The sequence below is a fragment of the Melitaea cinxia genome, chromosome 5 (genome assembly GCF_905220565.1).
Source record: "Melitaea cinxia chromosome 5, ilMelCinx1.1, whole genome shotgun sequence".
Classification (NCBI taxonomy): Eukaryota; Metazoa; Arthropoda; class Insecta; order Lepidoptera; family Nymphalidae; genus Melitaea; species Melitaea cinxia.
Window position 1 is genome coordinate 1,863,903 of NC_059398.1, and position 25,256 is coordinate 1,889,158.

Sequence of the window (25,256 nt, forward strand, 5' to 3'; positions counted from 1 at the left end):
ATCTCTCTATTAACTTCTAAAAGACATTGGCCTGTCGAGAACTGCAGTAAGTTCTATTTTAGAACGAGTTTCTAAGGCTGCACTAACAGGTTCCTACCAAATTTGGCTAGACAAGGCGGGAAACTCGAGCAGTGAAGGTGGGCGTTGATGCGCATCTCAAAGGGGACCTCCTTAAACCTACACCTAGGTCGCAAGTCCTGGGAACTGCTCTGAGTTTCTCCTTTTGCCACACGATGGACCCGGTACCCGCACGGTGAATCCATTGAATGCTAAGAAGTTTGTCCCTCTCTCTATTTGTATGAAATAAAAAAGAAATGATTTATTTATTAAAATAATATGAATGAGCCTCACCTTTTCGAAGGGTACGAAATTCGCATTGAATAAAGCATACATACGCTTCACAGTTATATGCCTCTCTTCATCAAGAGACAGGGAGGTATCGGAGTATTGAAAAAGTGGATGCTTCTCCATAAAACTGTATATGTCATGCTTAAAAACAAAATTAAAAATAATAAAATTATTTATATATAAAAGTTCAGTGTTAACAATTAGTCAAATATTGGACTTTAAAAGTAAAAAAAAAAAAACGAACATTGATCACATACTTAGATTACATTTATATTAAGAAAAATAAATAAATTTTAAAATAGAAAAGAAAGCTGAATGAACTTTTGTTTTGTGAAAAAAAATATATTCATAAAATAGATAAGGGTTAAACTAAAACTTAGAAATTGTACTTACTTTTAATTTAATCGTCGTCAAGTTATCGTAAGCAAGCTTCATAAGACGCCAATTAAAAGTTGCTTTTTTCCTATAAGCGTCTAATGGGCCACTAGGCAAGTCAGGAAAATAAAATTTTAACTCTTCCAAAATAGATTTTTTTGATTCCATTATTTACAAAGAAACAAACACTGATAATTGATAACAACCACTGACTAGTATCTCGTACGAAAATAGCTTTAATTTATATCTATGCAAACTGTTTATTTTATTGGTCAGATTACTTTATCGGAAATTAGTTTCACTACTATAAATTAAAAATACTCAATATCTTTATTTAAATATCTAATTTTCCAGTGAAATATTAGAAAAACACGACAAAAAAAGTTTTCAACCACTATGTTTGTCTAGAAGTCAAGAAGTCTCTGTATATTGTTACCGCAAAGTGTAAATAAAACTCTTGCAACACCAGTACACCTTAATACTAATTAGTAAAAATCAAAGAGTATTGGTAAAAATTGGAACACACACTACCACCGACTACACCAAACAAAGAACATAAATTATATATACACCAAAGTAAAGGGGCCTACTCAAAGCACTGCCTGCAGGGCCCTGCTTGCAGTGCCACTGCCGATCGTATTGTATGTATGCATGCAGGGCCGATATTTTAATTGTTCACCCTGTCGCAGGGCCGCAGTGTCGTTCTGCCAGCCCGACACACGATCTCCACACTCCGTAAACTGCAATCAGGGACATGTGTAGCTCGGTCGGACCTACCCCACCCCAGCCCGCAAAATAATGATATTTGTAATAAAAAAAATACTAATTGATAGATTTTGAATTGCTCAATTCAACTACGTTGTCCTTTTAAATTGCTCACCTCAAATTATATAATTAAAAATCAAAATTTAAAAAAAAAAATCAAATATTTTCAAACTCCTATATCTTTCGATGTATACAATATTTTAAATTGCTCAAAGTGTTAAAAAACTGCTCAAGTTGCATTTATAATTGCTCAAGTATAGTTTGGAACAGATCCACTTCCCTTAATTTTTAAATAAATATGTAAAGTTGGAACAAATTTAACGTTTATATCGATAAAGTGAGCGCTGCAGATGCGCATAGACAATGATGGGAAGCCAAAAAAATTGCGGATATTCGTAATAAAAAGATGCTAATCGTTCGATTTTCAATAGCTCAATTCAACTACGTTGGCCTTTTAAATTGCTCACTTCAAATTATTTAATTAAAAATCAAAAAAGTCGTTGAAAAAAATCATTTATCAATATTTTCAAACTCCTATATCTTTTGATGTATACAATATTTTAAATTGCTCAACGTGTTAAAACCCTGCTGAAGTTGCATTTATAATTGCTCAAATACAGTTTTGAACAACTCCGCTTTCCTTAATTTTTAAATAAATATAAATAGTTTGAACAAATTTATCGTTTATATCATAAGACAGGTGTATATACGCTGCGCGTGCGCATAGACAATGATGGGAAGCCAAAAAATTGCGGATATTCGTAATAAAAAAGATACTAATCGATAGATTTTCAATAGCTCAATTCAACTACGTTGTCCTTTTAAATTGCTCACCTCAAATTATTTAATTAAAAATCAAAAAAGTCGTTGAAAAAAATTCATTTATCAATATTTTCAAACTCGTATATCTTTTGATGTATACAATATTTTAAATTGCTCAAAGTGTTAAAAAACTGCTCAAGTTGCATTTATAATTGCTCAAGTATAGTTTGGAACAGATCCACTTCCCTTAATTTTTAAATAAATATAAATAGTTTGCACAAATAAAATATTGATATTTGTAAAAAAAAAAATACTAATCGATACATTTTCAATAGCTCAATTCGACTACGTTGTCCTTTTAAATTGCTCACCTCAAATTATTTAATTATAAATTTAAAAAGTCGTTGAAAAATATTCTTTTATCAATATTTTCAAACTTCTGTATCTTTTGATGTATACAATATTTTAAATTGCTCAACGTGTTAAAACCCTGCTGAAGTTGCATTTATAATTGCTCAAGTACAGATTTGAACAGCTCCACTTTCCTTAATTTTTAAATAAATATATAAAGTTGGAAGAAATTTAACGTTTATATCGATAAAGTGAGCGCTGCAGATGCGCATAGACAATGATGGGAAGCCAAAAAAATTGCGGATATTCGTAATAAAAAGATGCTAATCGTTCGATTTTCAATAGCTCAATTCAACTACGTTGGCCTTTTAAATTGCTCACTTCAAATTATTTAATTAAAAATCAAAAAATTCGTTGAAAAAAATCATTTATCAATATTTTCAAACTCCTATATCTTTTGATGTATACAATATTTTAAATTGCTCAACGTGTTAAAACCCTGCTGAAGTTGCATTTATAATTGCTCAAATACAGTTTTGAACAACTCCGCTTTCCTTAATTTTTAAATAAATATAAATAGTTTGAACAAATTTATCGTTTATATCATAAGACAGGTGTATATACGCTGCGCGTGCGCATAGACAATGATGGGAAGCCAAAAAATTGCGGATATTCGTAATAAAAAAGATACTAATCGATAGATTTTCAATAGCTCAATTCAACTACGTTGTCCTTTTAAATTGCTCACCTCAAATTATTTAATTAAAAATCAAAGAAGTCGTTGAAAAAAATTCATTTATCAATATTTTCAAACTCGTATATCTTTTGATGTATACAATATTTTAAATTGCTCAACGTGTTGAAACCCTGCTGAAGTTGCATTTATAATTGCTCAAGTACAGATTTGAACAGCTCCACTTTCCTTAATTTTTAAATAAATATGTAAAGTTGGAACAAATTTAACGTTTATATCGATAAAGTGAGCGCTGCAGATGCGCATAGACAATGATGGGAAGCCAAAAAAATTGCGGATATTCGTAATAAAAAGATGCTAATCGTTCGATTTTCAATAGCTCAATTCAACTACGTTGGCCTTTTAAATTGCTCACTTCAAATTATTTAATTAAAAATCAAAAAAGTCGTTGAAAAAAATCATTTATCAATATTTTCAAACTCCTATATCTTTTGATGTATACAATATTTTAAATTGCTCAACGTGTTAAAACCCTGCTGAAGTTGCATTTATAATTGCTCAAATACAGTTTTGAACAACTCCGCTTTCCTTAATTTTTAAATAAATATAAATAGTTTGAACAAATTTATCGTTTATATCATAAGACAGGTGTATATACGCTGCGCGTGCGCATAGACAATGATGGGAAGCCAAAAAATTGCGGATATTCGTAATAAAAAAGATACTAATCGATAGATTTTCAATAGCTCAATTCAACTACGTTGTCCTTTTAAATTGCTCACCTCAAATTATTTAATTAAAAATCAAAAAAGTCGTTGAAAAAAATTCATTTATCAATATTTTCAAACTCGTATATCTTTTGATGTATACAATATTTTAAATTGCTCAACGTGTTGAAACCCTGCTGAAGTTGCATTTATAATTGCTCAAGTACAGATTTGAACAGCTCCACTTTCCTTAATTTTTAAATAAATATGTAAAGTTGGAACAAATTTAACGTTTATATCGATAAAGTGAGCGCTGCAGATGCGCATAGACAATGATGGGAAGCCAAAAAAATTGCGGATATTCGTAATAAAAAGATGCTAATCGTTCGATTTTCAATAGCTCAATTCAACTACGTTGGCCTTTTAAATTGCTCACTTCAAATTATTTAATTAAAAATCAAAAAAGTCGTTGAAAAAAATCATTTATCAATATTTTCAAACTCCTATATCTTTTGATGTATATAATATTTTAAATTGCTCAACGTGTTAAAACCCTGCTGAAGTTGCATTTATAATTGCTCAAGTTCAGTTGGGAACAACCCCACTTTTTTGGCAGGCAGATTTCATACTTTCCTCGTATAATTAAAATAATTACCTACTTTTATTAGTTATCAGGATTCACATACATTGTTAAAGTAACATTACTTTCCACTGTTATCCTCAATTGCCGGTTGCTTCTATTAAATAGTTTAAGGTGAGCAATTTAAAAGGCCAACGTAGTTGAATTGAGCTATTGAAAATCTATCGATTAGTATCTTTTTTATTACGAATATCCGCAATTTTTTTGCTTCGCATCATTGTCTATGCGTACGCGCAGCGTACACCTGTCTTATGATATAAACGTTAAATTTGTTCAAACTATTTATATTTATTTAAAAATTACGGAAAGTGGAGCTGTTCAAATCTGTACTTGAGCAATTATAAATGCAACTTCAGCACGGTTTTAACACGTTGAGCAATTTAAAATATTGTATACATCAAAAGATACAGGAGTTTGAAAATATTGATAAAAGAATATTTTTCAACGACTTTTTAAATTTATAATTAAATAATTTGAGGTGAGCAATTTAAAAGGACAACGTAGTCGAATTGAGCTATTGAAAATGTATCGATTAGTATTTTTTTTTTTACAAATATCAATATTTTATTTGTGCAAACTATTTATATTTATTTAAAAATTAAGGGAAGTGGATCTGTTCCAAACTATACTTGAGCAATTATAAATGCAACTTGAGCAGTTTTTTAACACTTTGAGCAATTTAAAATATTGTATACATCGAAAGATATAGGAGTTTGAAAATATTTGTTTTTTTTTTTTAATTTTGATTTTTAATTGTATAATTTGAGGTGAGCAATTTAAAAGGACAACGTAGTTGAATTGAGCAATTCAAAATCTATCAATTAGTATTTTTTTTATTACAAATATCATTATTTTGCAGGCTGGGGTGGGGTAGGTCCTTAAACATTACTTGAACATCACAGAGTACATTGAATATACGGTACAGAGTACAGATATACACAAAAAACTTAACAACTAAGATCAACAATTTTTCTCATAACGTCACAACCACGGGTCATCATAACTACATAAAGTATAAAGTACAGCAGCTGGTATACACATTCATAAATAATGCTTTGTTAAAAATAAATTAAGGTTGTAATACTACTTGTAATTTTGTATTATTGTAGTCTTCACAACTTAATTTTTTGAACTGACAGAAGAAGAATAGAGAGAACATTTTAATCTAAGGTCAAATATTTTCATTTAATTGTAGACGTAATATGTGTATCTAATATATATTCTTGAAGACAGAAATATATATTATACTACAAAGAGATTACTAATAAATTAAATAGGCATTAAAAATTATTATGTCAATGACCCAACACAGACAGTCAAATGTGTAGCTGCGACTTAACTTTTATGACGTTATCTGCGTTATCACGACAAAACTTTATTCATCAAAACAAACTTCAAACTTCAAAAATACAATTCAAATCAAAACAACAAATAAAAACTTTTCTAAATTACGGAAAAGTTTAGACGATTAATAGAATAACAAAGATTTATTGAAATTGGTGTTCAATGATTTTGCAATGAAAACTGGTAAGTGCTAAATATAAAATTTAAAAAGTAAACGTTAACCGGTATTTACATATGTATGTAAATTTATTCAATTATTATTAGAAAAACATACTTTTAAGTACTATATTTAATTCAGTTAACTAAAACTAAAATTAAAGTTTTCTTGTAATATCACATGATTATGGTTTTAACATAAGTCAATGTTTTATAATAAAATATGTTTAATTTGCATAAAAACTTTTTGGTTCTGTCTTGTATAAAAAAAAAACTGGCTGAATCATTTCTAAGTTATTAAGGTTATACTGATATATACAATGTTTGTTATAGTTTTTATATCTGTTTTTGTATAAAACAACATGAATAAATAATAAAAGTAAAATGATGCATGAATTTATGTACTTTAGCTTAAATTGAGTCTGTCTAAAAATACTAAAATTATAATGTCTATTATATTTTTTTTTATATGACTAACTACGTCGGCAAACAAGTGTACGGCTTACCTGATGGTAAGCGATTACCATAACGTATAGATGTCTGCAACACCAGAAGCATTGCAAGGGTGATGACAACCTTATACCCAATTCCCCTCAAGGGCTCTGGTCACCTAACTCACCAACAGGAATACAACACTACTTGAAAATAGTGTTATTTAGCTGTGATCTTCTGTAAGGTTGAGTTACTACTCTAGTTGGGCTGATCAATACTTTGAGCAGGAAATTTCCTAGTGTTTCCTACTTTAGTCAAAATTATTTATCTTACATATTATTTATCTAACTCAAATAAAAAATGAAACGTTTATTTTTAATTCTAGAGAGAAGAATTAACAAATACTCTTTTTGCTATTTAAAAAGTGTGGTTTACAAATTATAATCTTAGAATTCTTAAAATTAAACAAACATTATGTAAATCCAGTCAAAGATTTTTCATTCAGGGTTTTCTTTGTTGAAATGGATAATAGAAATACTTGGTAATTATCAACAGTATACATGCAAAAGTAACTTTTAAATGTATAATTTTATTGTTCATTTTTTTTTGACAATTGTTATATTTATTTCAGCAATGAGTTTTGTTATCTACTACTCTGATAGATATTTCGTTATTAGGAGTTCATTTGCTAAAAAGGGATAATCTCACATAGGTTATTTTAGGAGTATGTAGAATAAAAATAATTTATACTTACAATAAAACTAAAGTACAATGCATATCTATGTGCATACATAGTGGAGACGCAATGTAAAAAGCTGTTTTTTTTTAAACAATTAGGTCAGTAAACAAAGGTATAGCTTACCTGATTACAGAATGTACCTAATTACCATAGATTATAGACGCTCTCCCACCATGAGCTCTGGTCACCTTACTTATCACAGGAACACAACACTGCTTGAAACCAGGGCTAAGATCTAGATTAGGTAAAACCGAATTTCGGGACCGTGGGGGATGGGGGGAGAGAGGGTGGGAAACGCTACCCCTGGTACCACTGTCACACCTCGGAACCCCATGGTTATGGAGATATCCATGGTTAAAGTTTTGAGGTTAGAAGAAGAATTTCGAAAGTTAGAGGAACGCTTGGCTCCGGCGCTACGGGAAGTGCAGCCCTTGCGTGCGAAAGCACGCTCACTCATGCTCCGTACAAAAAAAAAACCGAATTATGGGGTTTTGGGTGTGGAGGGTGGAGGGTGTAGGGGAATCTATACAAGGTAACACTGTCATACCTCAAAACCCCATGGTTATGGAGATATCCATGGTTAAAGTTTTGAGGTTAGAAGAAGAATTTAAAGCTATTATAATACCTTTGAGCTCGTACTGTTTGCATTGTGTGACAAATCGACACTTTCAAACAAAATAACGCGTCAGACATAATATTCTAATAAAATAAGTAACATTGCGTGCTAGAATATAAGTTTAGAAATTCGAAAAATACCCAAAACCGAATCGGAGCACCCCACTGTCCACGTGGTCTTGGTCTGTCCTACCCCTAGAGTGTTTTTTTGTGCCGCGGAGGCGCGAAGGGAGGGCAGCCCTCGCCCGCCGTGCGAAAGCGCGCGAACGAATGCGTAGAGGAGCGGCTGAGGCTGGTCGCCGAAGGCGACCAGCCTCCGCTGCGGAACGGAGCATGAGTGAGCGTGCTTTCGCACGCAAGGGCGGAAGGGCTGCACTTCCCGTAGCGCCGGAGCCAAGCGTTCCTCTAACTTTCGAAATTCTTCTTCTAACCTCAAAACTTTAACCATGGATATCTCCATAACCATGGGGTTCCGAGGTGTGACAGTGGTACCAGGGGTAGCGTTCCCCACCCTCTCCCCCCCATCCCCCCACGGTCCCGAAATTCGGTTTTACCTAATCTAAAGCTTTACCGAAACCAGTATTATTTAGCTGTGATCTTCTGTCTAGCTATCAGGGTGCTACAAATTCTGAATGAGACATGTCCTTTGTGTCCTGTTGTCCTCCCTCAAAAACACACTTCTGTCAATCATATATAAAAATATTTTAATATAAGGCTATAGATTAAACGATTTTCGATAGCTTTTAAATTAGGTGCTGCATTTTGTCAGCGACGCATATAATCACAAACTTTTTATAACGGGCGTAAATTTTAACTTCATTTTGTATGGGAAATTCGGCATTTCAACCTAGTTCTCGCGTTTGCCGCTAGATGACTCTGTATCGATTGTATCGTAAACTATTCTTTATCGTCTAGGCTGCAGTGTTTAAATTCCCATGCAAAATAATCTTCACGTATAAACGCGTTTCTCTCATGTTTCTGTGAATAAAACTAGCACTAGGCACTCAGATGACCGTTATTCGTCTCACCGATGGTGACACACTACTGTATAATATGACGTTTGTAAAACTAAAATATTACTAGTAAACTTTTTTAAAATTATTTATGTAATTTTATACTGTAGACAAAAATAAATAAACATACATTTTTTTATTTCACTTAATAGTTTGAATTATTATTATTATTTTGTTTGATTTATTTTATTCTGCAGTATTTGTTATTTTCTAAAATACTAAATTTCCTTAATAATTTTATGTACTTAATTAAAAACCAATCAACAAAATCAAAAAAAATCAAGAAATAGAAAATATATATAAAATTCAACTTTTTTTTCAAATTGTGTTGCTTCTATACTATCCGAAGGAACTTCGTTCCCACCTGGTGTCCCATGACACCACATAATTTTTTCTATTTTGTTATTTATTTTTTATCTATGTTCGTATAGTTTATATAAAAACAAACACATCTCGGTGTCATCCTTATTATTCTGTTTTTAAAAGTAATAAAGATTGTTCTCAAGCAATACATTCTTAGACTCTCGAAGAAGACTTCAAAGGAAAATACTTAGCGTCCACGTTTCACGTTTACGGCTAGTTTAAAGTTCATCTAAGTTTGTATTAGACTTCACTGAACAGAGAATATTCAAGACTTTTCCGAGGAAACTTTTATTTTTTTTATTTCTTTTGCGGTAGCGGAGGTTTCTTTAATATTTATTTTAAGAAAATCATTTCATAATAAAAGTAATAATGAAGTATTTTATTCCACATTTAAACAAAGAACCAAACTAAAAATACAAGCAATTCTAGTCACAAATAACAAATTGTAAAACCAGGCGATCATATTACTAAAAAGTAATCTCTTCCAGACAGCCTGATAATGAAAGGAATAGAAGAAGAAAGAAAGAAAGAAAGAAGAAGAAGAAAAAGAAATATACTTTATTGTGCATATTACAAGCTAACATACATAGCTATCTTTAAAAATTAAACTTACAAAATAATATTATGCACAAAGGCGGTGTGATCGCTAGGTAAGCGATTTCTTCCAGACAACCTTGGGGTAGAGGAGATTTTAAAACAAAACAGAGTAGGGTCATCAAAAGGCAAAACAAAAATATTGCTTTGCAGACACACATACATATTATACTTGTATATATTTAGATATTCTGGTGTCAAATAGAGTCAAGAGAGTACGTGGTTCTAAAAAAATTGATACCCATTGTTATTTAAGTTTTTGATATATTTTAAATTTTTCTTCAATTCGTAGCGTAGTGTTGTAACAGGTTTTAAACGTTTGAACGGAAAAATTCTTCACCTGTATTTTATTGTTATTTAATTATCTGCAAATGCCAAAATGCATAGTCAAACAGTAGTTAGGTATAGTATCATAATATATTTACTCTATACTTGGTATAATTACAATTCGTTTCTTTATTAGGGTATTTGTAGATAAAATTAGAGTTTCAAAGTGTAAAAACCGGGCTATCATAGCGAAGTACATTTATTTAGAAATCGATCTAAATTTTTAATAAGAATTATAAAATATTAAACCTGCACGTTTTTAAGAAATTCTAAATTGTTGACCAAACCTCAGTAGAGCATCGGGACGGAATTAAATTTAAATTCTCTTCACTCCTTAATATGACAGGACATATTCTGCTACAATACAGGTCACAAACGGATTCCTCAGTCGGTAAATATTTTTGCCTAGACTTGCATGTACATGCGGAAATGTAACATGTAAAAATATTTCTGATATGATTAATCGTACGACTGTCTGCATCTGTATAATGCAAATGTAATTAATGGGATTTCAATAAACTGCATGTCATCGGATGTTCATAATACGTGGATAATAAATTGATTGTGAATTAACTTTATCTAAGGGTTATACGTACAATTCGTTCACAAATTAGGGTACGATTATTTTTATATGTCTTCAAAATAATAAAAAAAATCACATCATTGTTCTGTAGGGTATTGTGAATCATGAAATCATTACCTACTACACTACTACATCAGGGCCTACTTTTTGTAACGAAATATTTGTTAGGGGGTCTCTGAAAGTGTGACAGAATCGGGGCGTTCCAAAACGGTAAAATTTCGCATAACGTACCCATTTTATGAACGGCTACGTAATAATATGTCAGGTAGATAAAGTTTTCAATATTTATTTCTGTTTTACTATTGAACTTTATATCCCATATATTTCTATGAGCAATCTGTGAGACCAAAAATTGTATAATTTTTAGTTGAGGTGAAACAGATTCTACGGACATGTTATATCTTACACTAAAAAAACATATCAGTAACTTATTTGCCAGATAAACTTTGTCAATAACTCGTGAAACGGGCCCGATATGTCAAATATTTAATGCAATAGGTATGCGCCGTTAAGAGGAAAGGGTACCGGAGAGACTTTTCAAAAATAGGTATTTGAATAAAATGTTTCTGTCGCGCCGCATGCCGCTACCGCGCCCCGCACCATCTCCGCTCCGTTTTTTTTATGTGTGACTGTCGTATTGTTAGTGTGCGTGCGCCGGCTATTCAGCTATTAATTGTTGACGATATTTTAGTATTCGCATCTTTCGTTTGTGATTGACTTCGAGTACATAGAGCGCATAGTGATATTTTTCTGAATTTGGCTTGTTTTATTGAATTTGTTTTGCATCGTATTGCTGAGACTCGGCTTACTATTATTGAATTTCGTAAACTACTTATTATTATGTTTTATTATTTTGACTTGGGTACTCTTTGTGACTTGATACATGTCTATATTTTTGTGGGTAATTATCGAAATACTTAGGTACTTTATTTATGAATTAGGTATGTAATTACATGGTTGAGGTGTGTGTAAGAATGGGTAATGAAATACATACATAATTATAGAGTATACATGTAGTACATAGTATAAGTGTAAGTATAGTATATATATGTAATGTAGTACATACATAGTATAAAATGTTTGTCTTAGTACCTATATAATTTGTAATGTCTCATGTTTGTTGCAGTTATTAATACATAGGTATAGGTTATATGTATTAATTAACATATAATTGCGGCGATATAACAATGGTTAAAAATAATATTATGATTAAAAAAAAAAAACAAGAAAAGCCGCCTGCGTGAAGAACAACTATTAGAAAGTCAATTGAAAAGGCTGGAACAAGATAAAAATTCAATAATTACACAAAGATAGCTATATAAATCACACCAATTTCACACATTATGTACACTTACAAAAATCATGAAGGCGACTTTTTCAATTATTATTTTATTTATGTTTTTTTAGTTAGGCAAATTACGTAATCGATTGAATTTTTTTAAAGAGTGGTTGATTAACATGACATAACATAATAATACACTTTATTGTACACCAACAGAAAATAATAATACGTATCAGATTGATTTTTAACCGACTTCCAAAAAAAGGAGGAGGTTCTTAATTCGACTGTATTTTTCTTTTCCTTTTTTTTTGTATATATGTTACTTCAGATCTTTTGACTGGGTCGACCGAGTTCGACTTGTACGCAAAGGAAAAAAAGCCGACTTCAATTACATCGACATGTAATACAACAAAGGTAGACGAAAATATAGTCAAGTAAATACGCGTTATTAAAGATTACTCAAAAAGTTGTTATCAGATCTCGATGAAATTTAAATATGACTACACGATAAATATCAGCTTTCGATTAAATTAAAAATCATCAAAATCGGTACACCCAGTAAAAAGTTATGCTGTATAATACAACGTAGGTCGACGAAAATAGTCAAGTAAAAACGTATTATTTATATAACTCGAAAAGTTGTTGTTAGATCTCAAATAAACTTAAGTGAGACCAAATGACACACACCACCTTTCGATTAAAAAAAATGTTGAAATCGGTCCACTCAGTCAAAAGTTCTGAAGTAACATACATAAAAAATACAGTTAAATTGAGAGCTTCCTCATTTTTTGGAAGTCGGTTAAAAATAGAAACCGATTTTACACGTCTATAGAATTCCTAAGTCGACAAGCTTGAACAGTGAAAGATTTAGTATACAAGAAAGAGGAGTGAGAGGGAAATTCAAGAAGTAAGCTTTCCTCAGAACGAAGACTGCGTTCATTGGAATCACTAAGAAATTTAAATCGTCGTTTTAGATAAGCAGGTACAAAAGGGTTAAAAAGAATAGAGTAAAGTAAGTTGAGAATATACGTATTCCCGCAGTAGGGAATTGGGTGCCACTCAGGGCGTAACTACTGCCATATCAGCCGTATCAATGATACGGGGCCCCCTATTTACAGGGTGTTTTTTAAGGTGTGTAAGTAAAAGTTTTGACTGAGGTACACAGGCACAGCAGGAATTTCTTGCTCAAAATATGGAGCAGCCCGACTGGGGTAGTACCTCGACCTTACAGAAGATCACAGCAAAATAATACTGTTTTCAAGCAGTATTGTGTTCCTGTTGGTGAGTAAGGTGACCAGAGCTCCTGGGGGGGATTGGGGATTGGGTCGGCAACGCGCTTGCGATGCTTCTGGTGTTGCAGGCGTCTATAAGCTACGGTAATCGCTTACCATCAGGTGAGCCGTACGATTGTTTGCCGACCTGGTGAGATAAAAAAAAAAAATTAGTAAAATGTTATCCACAATGTCACTTAATCTTGTGAATCCTGAAAAAAAAAAATATAAAAAACTGTCATACATACCTATAGAGTTTTCACTGCAGAAATGACTGAAGTCTGAAAAGCAATCCCCTTTTATCCGAATCAAGCGTGCGCCCAATTGTTGATAACATTCTGCATCGTTTATTTCGGGATTCAGTTAATCATTATGAACAATGAATTAATCTTTTTTATATAAGAATGGGGCACACAAGCAGACGAAGCCATCTGATTTATAACGGCTACCGTCGCCCATGGCCTTTAGAGAAAAGATTTAAACACTAGACGCTTGAAAACCCCCAAATTTTAGCAAGGTCATTCCACACTTTGAATGTACGCGGAAAGAATGCGCACGAAGCTCGCACATTGGTTGCAAACCACTGGTGGATACAATTAGCACCACTAGACTTCTTGACATCGAAAGAATGCAGAACACGACAAACGACACGGCTCATAGTGCACATTACGCATCGCGTGCTCGCACCGTGGAATGCTCGATGGTGCTTTTCCCTCATCGTCAAGAGTTGAATTCGATGCAAAAAGAGTGCAAAGAATTTTCGCTTACTTTTTCGCATAATGTGCCAGAGAGCCTTCAGGTTCGCGCAATGATGGAAGTGTAGACTAAAAAACGTTACCTTCGACAGCTTTTGTAAGAAACGAAAGGCACGGGTTCCATTTGGAAAGACCAATAGTCTCTCGCCAATTCTGCTGTGTTTGAACTTTGCCCTAGCGATTTACTACCTGTAAGACCTGGAGGCAGCGTTGAATCTCTTCTTCAGGTTATGCGCCTGTGAATCTCCCATATAGATGCGGAAGATTCATAGGAATTCACTAATAGTATTGGCCTCACAGGCTGAAGCGAACGATCCCCCGCATCTATTGCTGCAGGTCAAGGCTAATAACTCTCCAGCTTGGAACTACAAGCTCTTTAAATTAGCTTAAAATCCGAAATTCAAAACATTGATTTCATTAAAGAACTCATGGAATTATTACTGATAAAATTCAATAGCCTTGCATCCAGTTTTTCGGGGGTATTAACTTGATGTTTTTCAAAACTAAAAGTGATTAAAAATTACCTAAGGATTTCGATGGAACAGGAACAGCTACAGCAGACTACACTCACTATTGTCTATTTTAGGAGAAAGTAATAACTTATAATCAATAAATATTTATTTTAATTCAATGCAAGCATTTTTTAATGAGAAATCTTTACCCATTATTTTGCCTGCCCCCCCACTAATTTTGATATAGGGCCCCAAGGTTCCCGGGGTTCCAAGGAATGCTGCGCCAGTGGTGCCACTTGAGTTTTTTACGCAATTCAGAAATATGATTCTATTTGCGAAGTCTAAATACGAATCGCATAGGTACATAGATTCGACCAAATTTAATAATCTGCTCCTTCCTTTCATCCTTACCGATGAAAAAAAACAGATAGATACTCTCTTTATTGTACACAACAACAATCAACACAATAACATATTACAAACAAAAAAAAATAAAACAGTGTACAAAGGCGGTCTTATCGCTAGAGTAGCGATCTCTTCCAGACAACCTTTGGGCATATAGGACACAGCGTAGTGAAAAAGCGGTAGGGAAGTGTATACAGAGAAGTGACAATTAGTGTCACCTAGAACAATATCAACTATCGAGTATAAACAAACAGACAACAACAGAACAGAGGAGGTTCTAAAGTCGCCACGTACCTATATTTATTTATGTTTGACCATGCATAACTTTTTACAGAGTATTCCGAAATTGATAAAAAAAAATATATTGGAAAGAGTAAACCCCGAAGTTGTTTTTCGCCTAGGAGGCGAGGAAGAAGCGCGGCTCGCAGCTTGCTTGGCATAGGCATGGGAAAGAGCAGAATCCTAAGTTTTTTAAACTTTCTTATTGTATTTTTTATTAGTATTACGGTAATAATAATCATAATATACTTTTTTGAAATCCTTGTATTGAGCCCTTTAATTTGATACCAAAAACAAACAACACAGTTATTTACCATAATTATCATTGTTATTTGTTAGCGAAACCCTTCGTTAGCCCAGGTTTGCACAGTGTTACAATAAAAACCGCATATACAAATACGGTTTTATTGTAGTTATGAAAAGAGAAATTATTTAATTTTGTTAATACGAATTTTAGAAAATATCGACTAAAAATTACATCACTAGTGTATCGATATAATTATCGACTATGAGGCATCACTTCGCTGGCGTATATAGGTATTGCTTTGACCCTTCCCTCCCCCAGACCTATCCCCCAAAAAGCAAGAAAGGGACAACTGCAGCTCAGACCGTTTTAGGTAGATAATTTTTGACCAAAACAGTGTTTCGTAGTCGACTGTTTTCTCCTCAAAACATGGCAATTTTTTTTTAAATTTATTTTTAGAAAATAAAAGAAGACTTCGGCTATGCCCCTATGTTTTCATTTTTTTGAAAATATGCATATATTTTTTTTAATGAGTGTCTGAAAATGTACAAAAAATTATGCAAAATTTCGAGTTTTTGAAGTCTCCTAATTCCTATGATAATAAGAATATGAAAAAAATCAAAACATAGGGGCATGGTCATGGCAGCAAAGAGTTCTATGTCACAAAAATATTTGATCTAGTGTCATTATCCAGGGAGAAAACAGTCGACTACGTTTGTATGGAGAAAGAGCCGGTACCCTTTCCTCTTAAAGTCGTAGCTTAACGACTACTGCTACGGTATACGTTGACTACGTAATGCGCGACAGTATCGCTTCAGACGTAGGGGGTATTACACGTACGCCGTCGGAAATTCCCGCCAAAATGTTTGCGAAAGGTAAAAGGCGCGTTCGTAATAACTGTATTTGTCTTTTTTTCTTTTAAATAAATTGTTCTATTTTTAAAACAACTAAAAAGAGATATAAATGATCGGTTTTTGTTTTTTCTTTTTTTTTTTTTTTTCTTTTACCCGAACTACTTTTTTTGTTTCAGTTACAACTTTGACGTTATTCGCTTTAATACAAACGGCGACTAGCTTCGGTAAGTTTTATAAACAATTCATTTTACAATTTTCCATTGTTAAAAAGAATGAAATAAACTTTTCAACTTATACAAAACTAATACTTGTGTTTAGAACCAAGCCATTTATTGTGACTAAAAATTTAAGCTTTATTGCTGCTTCCTTTCTTAATTCTAATATTTAAGCTGTACTAAAAAATAAAATGTATACTTAATACGGTGCAATGTTATGGATGAAAAATATTATTTTTTTTTCTAAACTTCTAATGCATAAGCATTACTTATAAACATTTTCAATTATGTAATAAACAATAATGTGTGTTGAATTCTTATTATAGCTGTTTATTTATAAGTAAAAAAACTGCAAGTTTTTTTTTGAATCTGTATTTTAAATATGAAGCATGTACTTAAAAACAATGTCTCGGATTGAGTGTTCTCAAACTCGGCGGCAAAAATCAAATAAAACAATGAGATGCTTTTTTAAATATCTTGGAAAACGTAAAAATCATATCCAAAAACTTATCAAGAATTGTAGAGCTTAAAATTTTTACAGATAAAATACTAGTAATTTTTTGTTATTTTCAGTCGTTTTCGGAGTAGGTAAGGGTGGTTTACGTCATGCAGTAAGCTATTACCTCCCCAGAAGTTATTACACTATTTTTAAGTAAAATATTATACTCTACAATTTGTAACTAACTTATTTTTAACTTCAACTACAGTTTTCGTGTTACTTAACAACATTCACTAACTTCATTTTTTTTTTGTAAATCTTAGGGTCTATATATTTATATATATATATATTTTAATTACCGGCTCTTTCGGTTAGGTTGTTTCGTAGTTCTATTAAACTTTTTGAAATTCGGAATATTTGATAGTTTTGTACTCGTAATTTGATTGTTGTCTAGAAATTATTATAAACTAGCTGTGCCCGCGACTTCATCCGCGTGGGATTAAAAAAATATTGTTCAGTATGCAGAGTTACAAAATAAATTGTTTTTTTAAAATAAAAGTAGCCTAAGTTACTCCTTATTACATCAGCTATTTGCCAGTAAAAGTACCGTTAAAATCGGTCCAGCCGTTATAGAGATTAGCCGGAACAAACAGACAGACAACCAGCCAGACAGACAGACAGAAAGTGTAAAAAAATGTTATTTTGGGTATTTGTACTGTGTATACATTCATATGCATTTTGTAAAAAGCGGTTATTTTAATATTACAAGCTGACGCTCCAGTTTAATTTATTGGTATAGATGTGTACGCGCCTAACTACCGGAGGTTTACGGGTTCGATTTCCGCTCGGGATAAATGTATTTGTAGAAATATTTCTATCCGGTGTGGATTGCTGTCCTTTGTCTTTCACCACCGTGCCTAAACTGTCGGTCCCGGTCATTATTATGTACACCTGATAGCGATCGTCTCTCACAGTATGGAGTATTTCCGCCAACCCGTAGTGGAGCAGGGTGGTGGATTAAGAGCCATTTCACAATTTTACGCTCTGCAAGTTTAGGTAAATTTGGTCGCATCGCGCGAGTCGTACGAGCCGCGCGATCTTTGTGCTAGTACGTATAGTGTGACAACCAAAAGACCATCATGATCATTTTCTAATGTATATTAAAAATTAATAACTATGGTATAAAATGTTTTTTATATAATTAATTTGTTAAAAATTTCAAGTATGTTATATAAAAACAGTTAATAAATTTAAAATAAAAAATCAATTTTATGAAACAATTTTTTTAAATTGATTTAGTTTTTTCGGTTTACGAATGAATCTAATATTTACGATATGAATAAAATAGCATTTTATGACATCGACACCGACAAACATATTAATTAACAAATAACAAGACAAACAGATTGAAATGCCTATTTGTATTGATAGTGTGAGAAAAGAAAATTAAATTATACATTTGTTTACAGAAATTATCATTATATTATTTTACAGTCATTTTCGTAATATGTTTATTTTATTTATATTTTATTATGAAAGTATCAAATGCGTTTTATCCGCTATAACAACAGGCGCTTGGCGCGTGTGAGCGAAAGAGACGGCTGCGCAGAATTTGGCGTGGACCTTACCTCTAAAGGGGGCCATTGACGGTCAGTTCAACTGATCAGTTTAACTGATAAGTTTTGCGCGCTCTCCGAAATTTGATCGTGAGTGTAGAACCATCGCTCCAGAGTTTTAACTGACGACGCGCCACGTAAATCCATCCCGGCGCGTCGCGCCGAACTAGGATTGTTGATAAAATATCGATATATCGAAATATCGATATTTATTACTAATATTAATTTGATATTGAAATTTTAATATCGACACTCGATATTTTGAAGTAAAACTTCTTTACGCACACTTGACTTGGGAAGTAAGCTGGTAAATACGTACTGAGAGTGTCACGAAAAGTGTGATCAGGCGAGGCAAACGGAAGTTGAGAGGGACACATTAGTTAATGAAAGTAGAAAGAGAGACAGACTTATGTTTCGTAACGCTTTGTTTTTATTAAGTAAATTTTTATTATTTTATTTTTTCTCGTCAATTATTTAAACTAGAACATAATGATAAGTTTATTATGTTCTACTTTAATCCACTAACTTCTTCTAATCTACTGAACTTTATTTACACTACATTATTTTTTTAACCGACTTCCAAAAAAAGAGGAGGTTCGGAGGAAATGTAATTTTCGTAGGCGATTCTTCACGCAGAGAAAAAGAAACAACTTCATCCTCATGGGATAGACATGAAAATATGATATTACTCTTGAAAAATTTGTCTAATGACTTTTTGTCACAATTTTTGTTACCTACATACCTGCTGAATTAAGGCAGTATTTAGATCAACCAAATATTTCAAAGTCATTAAATGCACTAAAAATTTGGATTGATAGTAAACATTCTACTCTGGTGCTATCGGAAATAGCTGTTGAATATTATTTAATCAAAAAACAAAAAATAAAGCTGTTAAATATTCGATTTCTTTTGCTACATCTATAGCATTTGAACGAATTACTTCTTTAATCAATCTTTAAGTGCCTAATAATCGTAATAGTCAAAGAACTGCGCATATAAAACAACGAGTATTTTTAAAAACTCTTACTGAATATTGGTACACATTATTGTTTTATTAAAATTGAACAATAATTACTTAGAATCTTACATTTTAATACACTTATAATTTAATTTGTTTTACAAATATACTGAATTATAAACTGTGTAAATTATTTTTGAGCCGACTTATGTTTATTTATTTTTTTAAACAAAGGCGATTAAATCAAATCGAAAAAATATCGATATATCGATATTTTAAAAAATATCAACAACCCGACGCCCAACTGCCCGTGTGTGTGTGTAATCGTCATTCCAACCAATCGCGTCATTTTGCTCGCAGCGTCCGCGGTGATTGAGAGTGTACTAGTGTAGTTTTTGTATTTAAAACGTCGGCGACAGTGTCCCCTAGACGAGTCATAACGACAGAATTTATTGAAAAATATGAAAATTCAGAATGTTTGTGAAAAACGGACGAAAATTATAACATTTAAAAAAAAAGTTTTATTTTACACCTACTATTTTTTTTAATACATATTTATAACATATACACACGGTCGTTTCTTCCTACAGTAATCAATGTAATGCTTGTGGTATACGTAACTGCCGGCTGATGTAGATACTTTTTTTATAAATACATATAAATAACACTTAGAAATAAATAAATACATTTATAATTAATGGCATTAACGACACCGTGCATGATCGATTGCCCATTGACATACTTATTACAAATGAGGTACAACTAATAATAATAACTTTTCATATAAAATTATAGATCATTGTAGACCAGTACATGGCAACAAACAGTAGCCGTTTAAGAATTAATGTTTCTTCTTCTTAATCAGAATCCACTTTTTTTTCTCGACAAAAATAGGTAATACCTACACGTCCTTTAAACAGCCCGGTCGGACGAAAACTGAAGGGCCGGAGTGACGCCAGTCAATGGGCAAATATTTCAACTGACGCAAAAAACTGATCAGTTGGACTGATCAGTCCAACTGATCAGTTCAACTGACCGTCAATGGCCCCCTTAAGAGCGCTAGCGCTCGACTGATTTACCGGGCTTGATGCGTGGCAATATATACTATCTTTTTATTATTTAATATAAAATGTATTAAAAATAATTACATCTTTTAATTATTTTTTTTGTATTCCTTAATGATGTAAGTTTACTTTGATGAAGATAGTTCGTTAAAATTTCTTAGTTTTCTAAGAGAAATATCGCTTTTAAAATTGTACTTATTTGGAAAATATTCGTAACTTTAAATTTTTTTTTATCGTTTAATAGAGATACAAATGGAATAAAAATCTATGATAGTGGACAACAAAATTATATTCCACATATTATGATATTTTTTTTAAATGGTTTCAACGTAGAGGTTATTGAAAAGTAGGACTTCAAAGTATACATTGCGACCGTTTACCCAGGGAGGAGGCTGATGAAAAGGTTAATAATTTTATACACATAATATAAATCAAAATTCTGATCTGACTATGGACTACAACAAAGGTTGCTCTATTATATTTCAAGAATATAAATTACATTATTGCATCCAACACTGAGATTAACGACATCAAAATATTACAATTTCGCGGATTGTTACCGATATTTGTGAAATGGCTCTTAAGCCCTCGATTCTTCTCTTACACGGAGAAAGAGGCCGGTGCTGAGCATTGGTATGTTACAAGTTGAATCGTATAAAAAAATCTGTACAAAAATGTCTTGGGACTAAGTACAAACAAACCTTATCTAGATTTAAGTTTACCGAACTCCACATTTTTGTTTTCTTTGCATTTTAATTATAAAAACATTTTTTTTTCAATTTTTAAATGTTTTTAGTTAACAATAAGTTTTGGTATTATATGTTAAAATTGAAGTTATATTAAAAATACCTACTTCATGGAGAACATTTAAAATTTAATTACTGCAGTGTCATAAAGCACAACTAAATTGGTAGTGTGTACCACAGAGCCGTGGGACGCAAGTTTCAAGTTCCTCCGCAACTTAATATTTAACTGCGACAGTCCAATGTTAAAATATTTCCTGTAAAATATCAAATTAATTAACACAAAAACAAACTCAAAATCTTTTATTATTATTTTAACATTATATAAATCAAATCCAATTTTATTTTATTCTTTTGTTGAATTCTACTTCAAAAGTGATTTTGTATCGTCATTTCACATGATAAATAAACAAATAAATAAATAAATATCTACACAATACACACATGGTCTGTTCCTAAAGTAAGCTACTTAATGCTTGTGTTATAGGTAACAGCCGACTGGTATAAAGCTAAATATTTTTTTAATAAACCTACTTATAAATAATACATATATAAATATATAAATAAATACTTACATTACACCCAGATTCGGTGTGGGAACCGAACCCACAACCCTCGGAGCAGAAAGCAGGGTCACTATATCACTTCACTATATATTAATACGCGAAGTAAAACCTTGCTACCTCTTGTTACGAAAATTGCGCGGACCGAGGAGTTGAAATTTCGCACACTTATAGTTTATAATAATATATAATAATAATTTTACATAGAGTAGGAGTGCAGAATGCTAATATTTTTGTTTATTTCTTAATTATGCATAAATAAATACATTAAATCAATAAATAAAACATAACACACACAACCGTGTGTATTTGACACTTACGCATATATACTCTTTTGTTTATTATTATAGAAGTAATCTTTGAACTAAAAAAAAAACTTTATAAAGACTTATAGTTGATATTAATTATATTTGGACAATAATTATGGTCGAATTTCGACCACTGGGCGACCACAAGTTATTATTAATAAATAGTTGAATTCGGGATCTAAACTAGTAATGTCCACTAAGTTATCGGCTCGGGTTAATAAATGAACACAATGAGAATGCCTTGATTACGTGATCACCTTTGTGTAGATTGGACGCTGTATGTATACCAATTCAAATATTAAGTTAAATAAAATTTACTGCACATTTTGTTCCTCCCTCTGCATAACCTGCAAACTTGTTATGTTTATTATTATAGTTTTTATTTTAGATATTTTTGTACTTTATTTTCCCATTTTTGATTGTATAAAGATCAAATTTAATTAATTAAGAGTGATGTACATACCTGTAATTGGCATGCATACCATCTTAAAATTGTGGAGTTTAGATTATTGTAATGTAATGTTTGTAATGCTGTTGGCGTGTCTGTAAATAAATAAATAAATAAAAAGTTTTATTTTTTCACATACATAGAAGTAAAGCTATTCTTTTTTAGGCTAATTATATACATGTATACAGGCTAAATCGGGAAATGGCCCAGTGGATGAAAATAGACAAGTCATTTATAAAAACATATAGAATAGACAAGTAATTGTACATCTATAATATAAAAATGAGTCGCTGAATGTGTTGCTAAGCGCAAAACTCGAGAACGGTTGGACCGATTTCGCTAATTCTTTTTTTAAAATATTCCTTGAAGTACGAGGATGGTTCTTACGGAGAGAAAAATTCTAAAAAAAAATTAATAAAATTTAAGAATCGACTGTTAGGCGATACGAAGTTCGCCGGGTCAGCTAGTATATAAATAAAAATGAATGTTGCTAAGCGCATAACTCGACAATGGCTAATTTATTTTTGTATGTTCCTTAAGGCCCACGGAAGGTTTAATACAAAAAAAAACACTATTAACTTTTGACAGAACGAAGTCTCTCCAGGCAACTAGTTTTATAACTTAGTAGGGAAAAAATTAAATGCGGGACTAATAAAAAGTTTAATTTTCGGCATGACTTGCAGAATATTTTAAAGAAATAATCTTATCAATAAAATTAGACTGCACGCAAACTGATAAAATAACACGCGATCATAAATAAATTAAAATATAAAAATACAGGAGTTTTCAATTACAAAATTTTACATTTAAACCCTTGGCGTGTTTACAATTACTAAAATTGTTAAAAATATTATAATAAAAAAGTGTGTGTGCAATTCACAAACGGCAGAAGTGAAACTTCTGAAAAGTAGCCTACGAAAGATTTTTTTCACCGATAATATAAAATAACGTGTAATATATTCAATTTCATTCTTTCATTTATGTATTTGTTTACTTATCATTACGAATTTCCGTTTCATCAAGTTTCAAATCATGATTCTAAAAAAGTTTCACTTCAAAAATTTACATGTAGGAATTCACATCTGATGAGTTAGGCAGTATATCATAATAAAGTATTTTTTTTATTCTTACGATTCGTTAAAATCTAATAATAACATTAAAAAAGTAATATATTTTTTTTTAATATTATTTTACATAGTTGACCCAACAAACGCGTTGTTCTGTCTTTCGAACTGTCAAATGTGTAAAGAACTCCAGGTTTCCGATTGCGCAGAGTAAACGTCTCCTTTCTGGTTTATGGTATTCGCATGTATAATAAAATCCCACAAACGATAATGCAATTACCGGAGAATAAATTTAAAGTTTGTGTTAAAATTAAATTAATATATAAACATTATTTGTGCAGGATTACATAGATAAAGTGTGGATTACCAATTTTTAGAATAAAATACAGTTTTTTTTTTTCAAAAGAGTAACTGCGGAGTTTCTTGCCGGTTCTTCTCTGCTGAATTTACATTTTTAACGATAGTTAAAATTTTAATTTGTCCGATGACGATTTGAACGTGCTTTTGTAGCCTATTTGAAGTAATTTTTGTTTTCAATTTTTCTTTTAATTTTCTATGCTGTACAAAGTGATAAAAACTTAAAAGAATAGTTTAATTTATCCAGTAAATTTAGCGATTCAATCTTAGTTATAAAGATAAGGCTTCAGCCTGTAATATCCCACTGCCTCCACTACAGGCCTCTTTCCCCATGTAGGAGAAGGATCAGAGCTTAATCCACCAAGCTGCGGGATATATTCCCTACTATAAGTAATGATGGCCATTACAAATGTGTGTCATGTGCGGGGATCGAAACTGCAACCTCCAGCACCACAGCCACATACGAGTGTTGCGCCAATGCGTGGTCTTTATAAAGATATTTATATATAATAGTTTTAGTTCTATATACAGCGCCAGTGTCAAGTAATTCATAGTACAATCAGTATTCATACCGACAAGCATTAAATTTGTATTGGAGTATTAATTGTTTATAGACGTTACTCGCAATTAAGTTATAATTGAAGTGATTATACACATACGCCGTAAGCTGAATCTAATTCTCTATCAGTCACTTAGCCTCAGAGATAATTGCAATCTGATAACGTTACGTAATTGAACCCGTAATCTATAATCTATAATAATATATATAAAAGCGAAAGGTCACTCACTCATCACGAAATCTCCGAAACTATAACACCTACAAACTTGAAATTTGGCAGGTAGGTTCCTTATAAGATGTAGGCATCCGCTAAGAACGGATTTTACGAAACTCGACCCCTAAGGGGGTAAAACGGGGGTTGGAAGTTTGTATGAAAGTCCTATGTTTTTGAAGTAAGAGACTTGAAATTTAAAATGTAAGCTCTATAGATGGTGAAAAGGTGTCCAAATAATGTATTTTTAGAAGTCAACTCCTTTTTGGGGTTAAAACGGGGAATGGTAGGTTGACTCCCTCATTACGAAATCTCCGAAACTATAACAGCTAAAAACTTGAAATTTGGCAGGTAGGTTCCT

At 31.9% G+C, this 25,256-nt stretch overlaps 1 protein-coding gene across 1 annotated transcript in view; it reads right to left on the reverse strand.

The window, feature by feature from the left end:
* Window positions 1-25,256, reverse strand: part of LOC123653634 (peroxisomal acyl-coenzyme A oxidase 3-like) — a 46,132-nt gene that overhangs the window by 15,155 nt on the left and 5,721 nt on the right. Inside the window, exons 2-3 of the mRNA XM_045589628.1 lie at window positions 742-863; window positions 352-489 (exon numbers count right to left, since the gene is read on the reverse strand). Of these exons, the coding sequence (XP_045445584.1) occupies window positions 352-489; window positions 742-863 (260 nt within the window). The remainder of the gene's footprint in view (window positions 1-351; window positions 490-741; window positions 864-25,256) is intronic.